The 12526-nt window shown below is 36.6% G+C and overlaps 1 protein-coding gene across 1 annotated transcript; it reads left to right on the forward strand.

Annotated features, from left to right (window-relative positions):
* Nucleotides 1-7918: 7918 nt before the first annotated feature.
* On the forward strand, nt 7919-12526 carry LOC122080358 (cytochrome P450 78A5-like). The gene is made up of 2 exons (XM_042647314.1): nt 7919-8959; nt 11608-12526. Exons 1-2 carry the CDS (start codon nt 8012-8014, stop codon nt 12220-12222), a joined length of 1563 nt encoding a protein of 520 aa, XP_042503248.1. The 5' UTR covers nt 7919-8011; the 3' UTR covers nt 12223-12526.

A 12526-nucleotide genomic window follows, 5' to 3' on the forward strand; every position in this document is an offset into this window, starting at 1 on the left:
AAAAAAAAAAAAAAAAAAAACAGTACAGCATTTCCCCAAAAAGTGTTCATAGCCAATAAGCCACTTGGGAGTATAGGAATAGTAAAGCTTGGCTGAAGAGGTCTTCTGAAGATTTAAGTTTCATCTATTCTATACCAAGAACAGTTAAGTGGGTCTCCATTGTCCACTTTGGCTAAGCTGTCGTGGAGTTCTTAAACGCATATTCATGCGTGCCTTCTGGGAGGCTTCTGTAATCACTAGATGTTTTCTATATTAAATTAATAAAACCAATTTGAATCTCTAATTGGTTGATCTATAAGAAGGATATTTTTTTTAGTGGGAATGAGTTGGTGGAAATGGAAGAGGTGTTTTAATTTATATGATGATCTGTATTAGATTCGATCCTTTTTATTTCAGAATAAAAAGATTTCTAAAGTTGTTATTGCATGCTCATGCTCTTATTAAAGCCACACAATATGAAGTTGCAGTAGGGTTTTGTTTACAGAAGTTAAACCAAGCCAGTGCATTTACACGTTAGCTCTTAAATCTTATGTTTTCAAATTTCCCACTTTATGGGTGGGGGGGGGGTAGGTTTTGTAGAGTTCTATAGAAGAAACCCATTGTAGTACTAATTCTAGAGAGAGAGAGAGGGTTTCTCAATACCTGAGAGTTTGCAGAGATAAAAGAGACAAAGAGACTGGTACGGTTTTAATAGTGGGGGGTGAGCTCACCAATCCATGGAAGATGACGATGCACTACTTTTTTCCTTTTGTGGTGGAGGTGAAGTGGATGATTAGTATTGGTTTTTATTTATAGATAGTTGGTTGATTCTCTCTGTTTAATACCCTATTGTTAATTATTTGTGTGGAGGCTTAATTTGTCTGTGCAGTGTGCAGTATTAATGGATCCATCTAGTACTGTTTGCACGGAAGAAGATGGAACATGACTCAGTACGTGTAGAACTTTCTTTGTTCTTTCGTTCCTGTGGCAGTTGGTTTCTTGGGAAGGTAATAAGAATGTTAAGAATTAACAACGTAGTAGAGCAACGATTGACAAATGAAAAAAAGAATAGAATCACATGTATAACACAAGGATTTATGTGGTTCATATCCCTGAGACTCCATCCCCTTTGTTAAACCCATATACTGTCTTTCCAAAAAAGACTTCCCCGTCTGTTACCTGGAAAACCCTTTTAGCCCCTCGTAAGAAAACTCCACCTTTAAAGGAACTTGTCCAAGCGTCCCGATGTGAGTTATATCACATCCCTGCCACTGATAAGGAACAACTGTTTACTCTGGAGATCCCGACTTCCTTTATCCCTGATTGGTAAAACCTATGGCTGGACAATAAAGCCAAAGCTTTCATTATTCTGATGAAGAAATTACAAAACCCTAACTCATTCCTTAGAAGATATATATATATATATATATATATCTCGTCTTGCTCATTACAATATAGAGAAACTCTAATCGTCCAAAAAAAAAAACCTCCCTTTTATAAATTACGCCCTAATGAATTTGGGTTGGGGGATCTCAGACTCAACAATATGAGCTGGACCGCAGATATTAAGGAAAAGTGACTTGTACTTTGTGGATTAAACTGAGATGGAGTCCCTCATCAACAAACAAGACCACCGATATTGGGGAAAAGCGATTAATTTTTCATGGATTAGACTGAAATTAGATTTCACTAATAACAGATGCATGCTAATCTGTGAGAGAGAGAGAGAGATTAGCATGCTGCATGCATGGATGTAGAAGAATAATGAGGGAAGCCCACTTCATGCTAACCAATGGAAACCAAATCCTCTCCATGCCCACCTCATGGCCTATTAAGACCTACAAGGATATGATGGAGGATGAGTAAACCTAGGATCTATGATTCATATGTATAGGAAAAAAAAATTCTAATTAGTATATTTTTTTGCGGGGTTCTTAATTGAATTATTAATGAGGTATAACAGACTATGATTTTATAATCAAATCATGGACAGACTATGATTTCATAATCAAATCATGGATCCTATAATGCAATTTAAAAGTGACAAAAGGTGTTTATGAAGATCTTTGTCTAGATATCTGATTCTTCTTTACCCATTTGTTTTGTAAGCTTGTAAATAATCCTATTCCCATTAATTTTCTTTACGTAAAAGAGAGAGAAAATTCAATGTCGGTGGTCTTAGTTCAACTCTTGATATGAGTATTTGATAATACTACAAAGATAAAAGTGGATGATCATCCATTAGAGATGGAAATGCAGCTGGATCCCAAAACTTAGTACATGGCTAATCGAAGTGACAAAAAGGAGACCTGCAAATTATATGCTACAAAAATGGTGGACCTTCATGGAAATTTAGATTTTTTTTAAGAGATCTCTGTAGATAACATTCCTCTATTCATTTTTAAGATATCTGAATCTTGGGAAAATTTTCACTCCTTTTAAAGTTGCTTTAGTTAGTGACAGTTAAATGATTTGGTTGGCCTAGTATACCTAAAGGGAAATTTCCAAAAAACTGGTGCCATGGAAAGGAGCGTTTTTTACAAGGTCCAAACTTTTTGTCACTTGGGGTTGTGTTTTTTTTTTTTTTTTTTCCGTTGAATGATAAACATTTTGGTCAAATTTACCATTGGATTTTAAATATAGATAATATCCATATCAGAATGATTGATCCATATTGTCAAGTATTGGTATTCACTTGGCTTTGGAATTGGTTACCAATAGGGAATGTTCAATGTCCTGAGGCCTCTGGCTCTGTGATTGGGATTCCTAAGCAGCAAGATGGCCAAGAAAATGATCAGGGAGAACATTTATATCTTCAAGCGAACAAAGAAAATGCCACTTAGTTGAAGTCTCTGTCAGTATCAACACCTCAGGCTCTAGGGAATGAAAAGAAATAGCAAAATCAAGAAGAACAAGGGTGGTTGTAGATCAACTCGACCATCGGGAAAGAGTGGTCGTAGAGCAGCTATCAAACAACTCATGAATATTTTACCTCTGGCTATGACCTATACCAATATGACCGATTTGATATCGATTCCTAAAACTGATCATGAGGAAATCTTTGGATGAGCCATGGGTTCACTCTCTCTCTCTCTCTACCATATTGTCCATTATGGTAGGTCTCTTACCGTTGTAATCTTAATGGGATTTTCTTATTCACAACTCTTTTGTTTTTTTGGTTGCTAGTTCAAGGGCCACTAGGCCAGGCAAGATCCACTAAGGGGCAGTCAGAGAACTAAAGGGGGCCAGACAAAGGGATCCACTAAGGGTTCTGCAAGGGGGTTCATTGAGCCACACTTTTTCAAGAAAGGGAGTGTTAGGAGTGTTAAAACAGAAACCTTCACTAAACTTATACTAGAGCCCAATTACCTAGCTACATGCTTCTGAGTTAGAAGCTCATCCCCGAATGATTATATATAGGATTACAGTCGCGGTTTCAAGAATTAGAATTAAACCATTGATTGGAATCAACTGGATCTTATTTCTATTATTCATGGATTCTCATTTTAAAAATTCAAGTTTTTAGGTTCTGACTGATTCCAACAAATCGGTGGAGCTTGATTCAATTGCAATTCTATTTTCTTGTAGAAACGTTCTAAGTATTGGTATTGTATCATATCAATTTATCAGCCGATATGCATCAATGTCACCAAATGTCAATAACAATATAATATTGATACGAATCAATTGTATCGACGAAAAAAATAATAAAAATTATAAATTTATGGCTGATACCAATTTGATATTGCCCGATTCATATCCAAAATTGTATTGCTGATGATCGAGACCAATACAAACATTGGTACCAATACCTATAAACAAAACTAGGGCTATCAACATTCAAACCGAACCAAGCCAAACCAATTCGAACTGAACCATATTGGATTAGGGCTTTACGTTGGAGTATTTTGAAACGAACCCAAACCAATATAAAACTCTATACCAACCCAAAATTCAAAATAAATAAAATAAATAAATAAATAAATAACCCATCGGTTGATACCTACATCCTCAAATGATTACAGTTTGTTTACTTCATTTTCTCTTCTCGGGTGGAATGGGGAATCCAGGAAAGATTTAAACCTATTTCCTAAGACAAGAATGCGACGCGTCGGCCTTTCATCAAAAGCAGAGTTGAAAAAGCAACGGTGAGTGGACGTCCACGACTGCGGAGGGTTAAATTTTTTTTTACTGTTGTTAATAATTAAATAGTTAAAAGAAATTACAACCGTAAAAAAAAAGTCTCACGTAATGGAGCATGGACCCGGGCATCCAGCAGGGACCCATGTAGGATTTTTTGGTCTGACCCTAGGTGCTACACGTTTCTTATCAATCCTACACTTTTTGTCCATAATAATAGGAACGAAAAAAAAAAAGGGGGAAGAATGAGGATGAGATCCTATCTCAATGGCAAGCATCTAGACAATTGGATTTAGCATAAGTTTACGCAAGAAACTGAAAAGATCCATTCAGGGTTTTAAGCTTTAGAATGGATCGGTCGATTGATCCTGATTCACCTTGATTTGGTTCACATTTATTCTATATGGAAAAAACTTAGATGTTTGGAATATGTTGATTAATTCATCTACCACAACAATTAAACTTGAAGATGTTAGAAGATATGGTGGAGTTTAAGTTGTGTCATTAGTCACATTCCTTAAGATTGTAGGTGTACATCGTGACCCTTATGGTGCAGTACGGGTAATGTGAATCATCTTGGAGGCAAAAACCAAAGGGAAATTGAGAGAGAGAGAGAGAGAGTTTAAAACACATAGAATCATACTTTAAAGTGTTATGGATATCCTCTATCTATAGAGAGGAGATCTTCCTTGAAAACTTTTGTCCAAAAGAGCCCAAAGGATGTGTCTCTCTGAGATAGTAGACACAAAAAACTAGTTATTGGTCAACATCCGATCCAATGCATTTTGAATGTAGTGCAATTCAATATCGTTGATGTTGGCGACGCATCGGGCAATGCTCATCCTACACTAATAAAACCTCGTTTAACATTGGACAAAGTGCAAACATGGAAGTGAAGGAAAATACAATGGCAAGAAAAAAGGAACTTCACACATAATATAATTAAGCTTCACTCTATTTCTTTCATACGCAACGTGGGACTAAAAGCTTCCCACTCCTCGGCTTTGGTAGAAGCAACATCAAGGAGGCTATGGGATCAAATATCATGGGAGACACAACAACCAAAACCTTTTTGAAAGAAGTATAGAAATATTTTGAAACTTTATTTGAAAATAAATTCAACAATTATCCAAAAAAAAAAAAGGAAAAAAAAGAAAAAGAAAATTAGAATGGTAGAATTGTTGCTTTGATTACGATTTGATAATTATTGATTGTGAACTGATAAATTAACTAAAGATTTTCTTATTGATACCTGTTGAAGGTGTTAAATAATTTGTAAATTTACTTTTTGCTCTTTTAATACAGAAAAACTTTTATCTACCAAATAAAAAAATATAAAAAAACTTTTTATATTGTCCAAATTAGATAAATCATGTTATTCATATGTAACAAAATGTGCATGACATTGATAATGACAAAATGATTAATTACTTTCAAATTATTTTGAAAAACCTTTTTACCTATAACTTAAAAATCTTTACATAATAAAACTGGGGCAATCAAAATGAGTTGTCAAGTTTTGAATACACATATGGATCTAAATATATCTATAGAGTGGTCATTTAGATAGTGTGTATATATATATATATATATTATAAATAAGTAAAAAGGAAAAGAACCTCTAACTAATGGGGTCTACACCCTCCAAATAATATTTTTATCAATTTTTCTCTCATCCAAAAAATGAATAAGATTTCATATGAGGGAGTGTATGGAAACCCTGGTGGCTGAGAGAATCCTTGCTTGAGAAAAAATACATTAAATTATTGACTTCAGGCAAAAGATACTAGTTTGATTGTTGTTGGGTGATCAAGATCATTGATCATCACTCCCAAGCAATCTAGTTTTGAATCTATTATTCTAATAAGGCTAAAGTTTCTCCTTCACCACAGGTGAAAAGAATGTAGTCATATTAATTTCCGGGAGTTCCATCCAACCACCAAAAATGTTAAAAGATTCTCTTTTCATTGTGGATGAAAGAAAATTAGGTCCAATAATCTAAAAATAAAATTAAAAAAATAATTTTGAAATAGTTCGATCTCAGTTTACCTATCATATTAAAATCTTATGATGCGATTCACTAAGATTTTAAACTCCCATTTTTTATTCAATTTATCAGTTCTAATTCAGAACAGACAACCTTAAGTTCAAGCAACACTCACACGAGGATCCACTGTGGTAGGGCTATCATTCGGTAGGTTTGGTTATGAGAATCGGTGAATCCAAAACCAAACCAATAAGAGAATATTCAGTTTCCATTGATTTTTATTTGTTTTCAGTTTCTTATCGATTTGATATTGAAAGGTTATCACATTTTTTTTTACCTTACATATATATACATAATTATGAGAAAAAAAAAAAAACTAAATGTGGTCCGGTTTAATTTCAGTTTCACAATACCCTAATTTCAAGCAGATCCAATAAACTTTGGTTCAATTCGATCTAATTCGAGTTAACTTGGTCCAATTTCACCGATTCGATTTGGAATTTGACACCCCTGGGCCACAGAAGTCCCCTTACGTCGGTTCTCGAACCCTCCTTGTCGGGACATGGCCGTGACGGCACGACAAAAAGGAAGTGACCACTGACCACTGACCACTGACCACTGACCACTGACCACAAATGCCATCCTGGACATATGGTTCTGTTGCTTGCAACCATGGGATCATATATGTTGAATTTCTTTTGTACAGGACGACTTAGGTCACTGATTCCCAAACAGTGGCTGGTGGTTCCCAACTAGAGTTTCAAAATTTGGATCCAATCAATTCCGATCGATTTGGATTGAAATCGGTCTCGACTGATTTTGATTCAATTAGGCTTAATTTTGTATTGAAAACCCCTAGATACCTAGAATATATCAAATTTGTGTTGATCAAGTATAACCCTCAATAAATGTAAAAAAAAATAAAAAATACAGACAGATTTACGAGGTTCGGTAAGATTACTTATATCTTCGGTGAGATGAGATCCCTGCTTTATTATCAATAAAGAGTAATGTTACAAAGTTTATCCTTTCACCTCTCTCAGATTATTTACAGAGAAAAAAAGCCTCGCTACAAATATATAACGAAAAAAACCCTAATATCAGAATGTACAAACTGCCTTTAATAAACGGTCGTTCTTTGAGAGGCTTACACCAATACTCCTTGAATTAAATTGTAACAAAATACAAGACATTATATCCCAACATTTAGATATCGATTCTAGGTTCTAAAATCCTGCACCTAACCTTCTCACACGACACATTATCCTTGCTTGATCCTTACTACGCATGTTGTAATTAATCGAAATTTATAAATTTATAAATTTTCTAACGTGCATCTATGTTTAGCTATAGATACTTGAAAATGGATTCTCTACGCATATGCTCCCCTAAGTGAATGTATTAAAAGCCAATACATATATTAATTACTATCATTTATAGGGTAAAGATGAATATTTATGAAAGTAAAAAGGACATGTGTTGTTGGCCCTTGACAATTATGGAAGAACTGAACTTTGAACTTAAGGACACATGTCCTATCCCCTACCATTTATTTTTTGAAAACAAAGAGGACATGTGTCCTCCAATGCTTGATGATGCATGCTTGATGATGCATGGCCAAATCATCCTGCTCAAGTGGTATATATATATATATAAACTGCCTATGGTGTGGGAACGGCCTCCAACACCTTAGGTTTTATTTATTTATTTTTTTTTGGTGGTCCAGCCGAAAATAATAATGATAATAATAATAATTCACAGGCTCTATATATTCAAATAGGCATACATGCCACCCTCCCATCGGCCAAAACCTCCTCCCTCTACACATTTCTATTGGCAGTTCTATGAAGAAGAGCTTCTAATCTATTCTCCCATTTAATCTCTTTCTACTCTCACAAGGAAAGGATGAAGACAGCAAGTTTCTTAGCCAATCTCTGCTTCTCCATCCTCTGTTTTGGTATTACTTGCCAAACCCACTATCCATGGCCTCTTCTATTTCTCTTTCTCTTTCTCTTCCCTTTCCTCCTCAACTATTGGCTTATCCCTGGAGGCTTTGCCTGGAGAAACCAACACAAATCCCTCCCTGGTCCATTTGGTTGGCCATTACTGGGCACCATCCCGTCACTGGGTCGTCTCAGTCATCGTAAACTCGCCGACCTATCGGCGTCGCTCGGTGCAACCCGTCTTATGGCCTTCAGTATGGGTCCAACACGTGTCGTGATCAGTAGCCACCCTGATACTGCAAAGGAGATCCTCAGTGGTTCTGCTTTCTCTGATCGTCCAACCAAAGAATCCGCAAAGCTATTGATGTTCGAGAGAGCCATTGGATTCGCACCTTCCGGGGAGTACTGGAGACGTCTGAGACGGATTGCAGCGAATCACATGTTTTCTCCCCGGAGAATCTCAGCTCTAGAAGGTCTTCGACAGAGAATAGCTGATGAAATGGTGGAGAGAGTGTGGAAGAAGATGGAGGGGAGTGGGTTTGTGGAGCTTAGAGGGATAGTTCAGAAGGGTTCTTTAGATAATGTGGTGGAGAGCTTGTTTGGGAGGTCTTTAGGGTTAAAGGGGAAGGAGGAGGAGATGAGTTTAATGGTGAAGGAAGGTTATGAGTTAATTGAGAAATTTAATTGGGAAGACTATTTTCCTTTAGGGTTTCTAGATTTCCATGGAGTGAGGAGGAGGTGTCATAAGTTGGCCATTAAGGTTAATTATCTTCTGCTTCAGGTGATAGAAGAGAGGAGAAAGGAAGAAGAAGGAGGAGATTTCAGGGGAAGAGATGACTTTCTCAGTGTTTTACTCACTTTACCAAAGGAAGACCAGTTGAGTGATTCAGACATGGTGGCTGTTCTGTGGGTAAGTACTCTCTCTCTCTCTCTCTAGACATCACTCTCCTCTGCCTCATTTCACAAAAAAAAAAAAAACTCTTCTCTGTCTCTCTGTGTGAGACTACAGTTTGAGTAGTTTGGTGGGTGGGTGTCTATCAGTATCAGTACAGCTTAGCTTGATGCATCACTTGAACCCTCCGTTTGGACAGTTGGGGAACACGTGAAAAGCAGGTACCCAGTTGACCCTACCGGTCATGGTTTAAGTGAGACCGATACCGATACAAATCGGCCTGTATCGGTTGGGAGTTGGGACCCCTCTTTTTGACATTTTTACCTTGCGTCATACCGTTTCATTGATACTAATACCTCAAACCATGCTAATAACTCAATTGGGGCGTTGGCTCAGGAGTGCAGGTAGGGCAAAGGGTTTATAGCTCTCAATATTAACATTGGTATTAGGTTGTCATCGATGTCAATACTGATATGAATCGATCATATTAAGTCGATTTTAATAAGGAAAATCAAATTTTCATCATATGAGTTAAGAAGTATTGGTACCATATATTGGTATCAGTCAATGTTGATATGAATATAAAAAAAAATGTTGATATGGATATGTATTGACCAATATAGCTGATATAACATGGGATGGACTCAGAGGATGATTTCGAAGGGAGCCTCGTAGCCTATCACAATCTTACAACTCGCGGTTGGATAATGGTCTAAGGATTTGAATATAAGTTATAACTTTCCTTCGAATGTCAATTGTCTTATTTTCAAAATTTATTTATTTCAAGGGTAAAATAAGGTTTTCAAAATTAATTTGAAAATAATTTATTATTATATTATTATTAAAAAAAATTCTTTCTTATAATTTTAAAATATACGTGTGAAATGACAAGATATACTCTCATTAAAAAACAATATATTATACTAAAAAAAAAAAGGATTACAAATTATTTCACACTTGAAGAATGTCAACGGTCAATAAGAAAATCAGTTATTTAAAAAACTAAATTTAATTCAATATAAGCATACTTATGCTTATAAACAAAAACAAGGAAACAACTTCTCCGCAAAAGCAGGGATAAGACTGTGTACATTATGACCTTTCCCAGACCCCACAATGACGGGAGCCTCATTCACTAGGCACACTTTTTTTTTGCTATGCTTATAAATAAAAACCTTATTCTTTTGTTGACCCAAGCATCGGTATTGCGATCTCAATAACGATATGACACTAAGATAGATTGGTCGATTCGATAAAAAATGATTTTTTGGAATATAAATATTAATTTCGGATGATACTAATACGAATACCGATACCGATACCTAAACCTTATCACAGCTTCTCTTGAGTTTCCATACCAAAACATATGTAAGTTGGTACCCCCAAATGAAAATTCTGGATATGGAGAAGAATCCTTAAGATATGACTAGGAATATATATCGTCTTCTGTTTTGTATTTTTCTTGAGGTTTTGATACTTTGGACTTCAAATATTAGATTGTTTATGTTCCCTTGATTACGTTTGATTTTGTTTTACTTTGCTTGACTAGTTATACTTATACATATGTAAAGAGATGGTGATTTGATATCTCACCGGCTACCATATTAAATGGGATGAGACTTAAAAACTTTAAACCCTGGCCATTCGATCAATATGAATCTTGACAAAAACCAAAATCTTCTCCCTATTCACCAACCATTTGTATTTCACCAACCATGGGTATTACTTGCCTATACAAAAGTTATATCCCTTTTCCCTAGATCTTAGTGGAGGAAACTTTTAATAAGAGTATCTAATTTGAATTTCCTTGTGTACTCCTTATTGTATCTTTTATTTTACCCTCTTGTTATTTATTGTATTTTTAGGTTGTCAATGTATTAAGGTAATGGCCTTACTCTTAGCCTGGTATAAATCCCTTACCTTTGTCCTACCCACTTAAATAGAATAAATTCTTTACCTTGTCCTCCAAAATGAGGTTCAGTTATGATGTGGGTTTTAGTACATGGTATCAATATTGATATTAATCTTCGATAATATATATACGAACGGGATTATATTAGGTTTCAAATCGGTCAAAAATGCAATGAAATATATATTGAAGTCATCAATACATCAATTTGTCATAATAGATATTGATGTGCGTTGACTGATATGATCAATCTAACGTTGATACCTAAAACCATGGTTATTGTAGGTGAATAGTAAATACAAGTAAATGAATTGATTGTATTTTATATACTATGGAGGAGTGTTATCTGAGCCAACGGGTGGGGAGTCACCCAATGGGGAGGGTGGCGATGGTTCATCATCAATAGGGGATAGAGGAGACGGAGCGTTTCACCTGTGCTGCTTGTTCATAAACTTGTTTCTCATCTTTGTTTCTTTCTAGGGTAAAGGTTCTTGAGCGGCCTGGGTAGGGCTAGCCCTCTCTCTCTCTCTCTCTCTCTCTCTCTCTCTCTCTCTCTCTCTCTGACACACATACACACATGAAATGACTTCATCACCCTTCAATGTATAATACTATTTTGTCTCACTTCATTAGTGTGCTCCCTTATGCCGTTTGCTTACCCTCCAAATGAGGATTGGAAAGACGGCAAAATTGACAACCCATGTAACTTACTCGTAAAGGTCACACATATATTCAATCTCTCTCTTTCTATTTACAGGAGATGATATTTAGGGGAACGGATGTGGTTGCAATCCTTCTTGAGTGGATCATGGCAAGGATGGCATTACATCCAGACATCCAAGCCAAAGCCCAAGACGAAATAGATAGGTGCACGTGCACCTACGGACGCCGGCACGTGCGAGATATGGACATTCCCAATCTTCCTTACCTTCAAGCCATAGTTAAGGAAGTCCTCCGATTGCATCCTCCGGGCCCACTACTCTCATGGGCCCGCCTCAGCACTCATGACGTCCACGTAGGCAAGTTCTTTATCCCGGCTGGCACAACGGCGATGGTGAACATGTGGGCTATAACCCACGACAGATCCATTTGGAAAGACCCATGGGCTTTTAGACCAGAAAGGTTCATGGAAGAAGATATCAGTATCATGGGCTCAGACTTAAGGCTTGCTCCATTTGGGTCGGGTCGTCGGGTGTGCCCCGGTAAGGCCCTTGGTTTGGCTACTGTTCATTTGTGGCTGGCTCGCCTTCTCCAAAATTTCACCTGGCTTCCGGCTCAGCCGGTCGATCTCTCCGAGTGCTTACGCCTCTCCCTCGAGATGAAGAAACCGTTGTCTTGCCGCGTCCTTCCTCGGAGACCCACAATGGTTTGAAGAACGTGTTGCAGAGCTCACAAAATGGTTTCGCTAACGGTCAGGATTCCTTTAAAGCTCAAGCAACTAGCAGATTTGTTATCTTCTCTTGTTTATCTTCTATAGGGACTTGAGAGTGGCTCATTGAGCTCAACATGGAAGCTCTTCTAGCTTAGCTTTTAAACTCCTTGGAAGAAATCTCAGCCCTTGGATAATGTACATTACTATTTATGATATGCGCGATTAATATGTTTTTTTTTTTTTTTTTTTTCGTGGATTATAAAAAAGAAGATACTTTGAGAAGGCCAAGTTAATGCTAATCTCT

This window comes from Macadamia integrifolia, chromosome 5 (assembly GCF_013358625.1).
Source record: "Macadamia integrifolia cultivar HAES 741 chromosome 5, SCU_Mint_v3, whole genome shotgun sequence".
Classification (NCBI taxonomy): domain Eukaryota; kingdom Viridiplantae; phylum Streptophyta; class Magnoliopsida; order Proteales; family Proteaceae; genus Macadamia; species Macadamia integrifolia.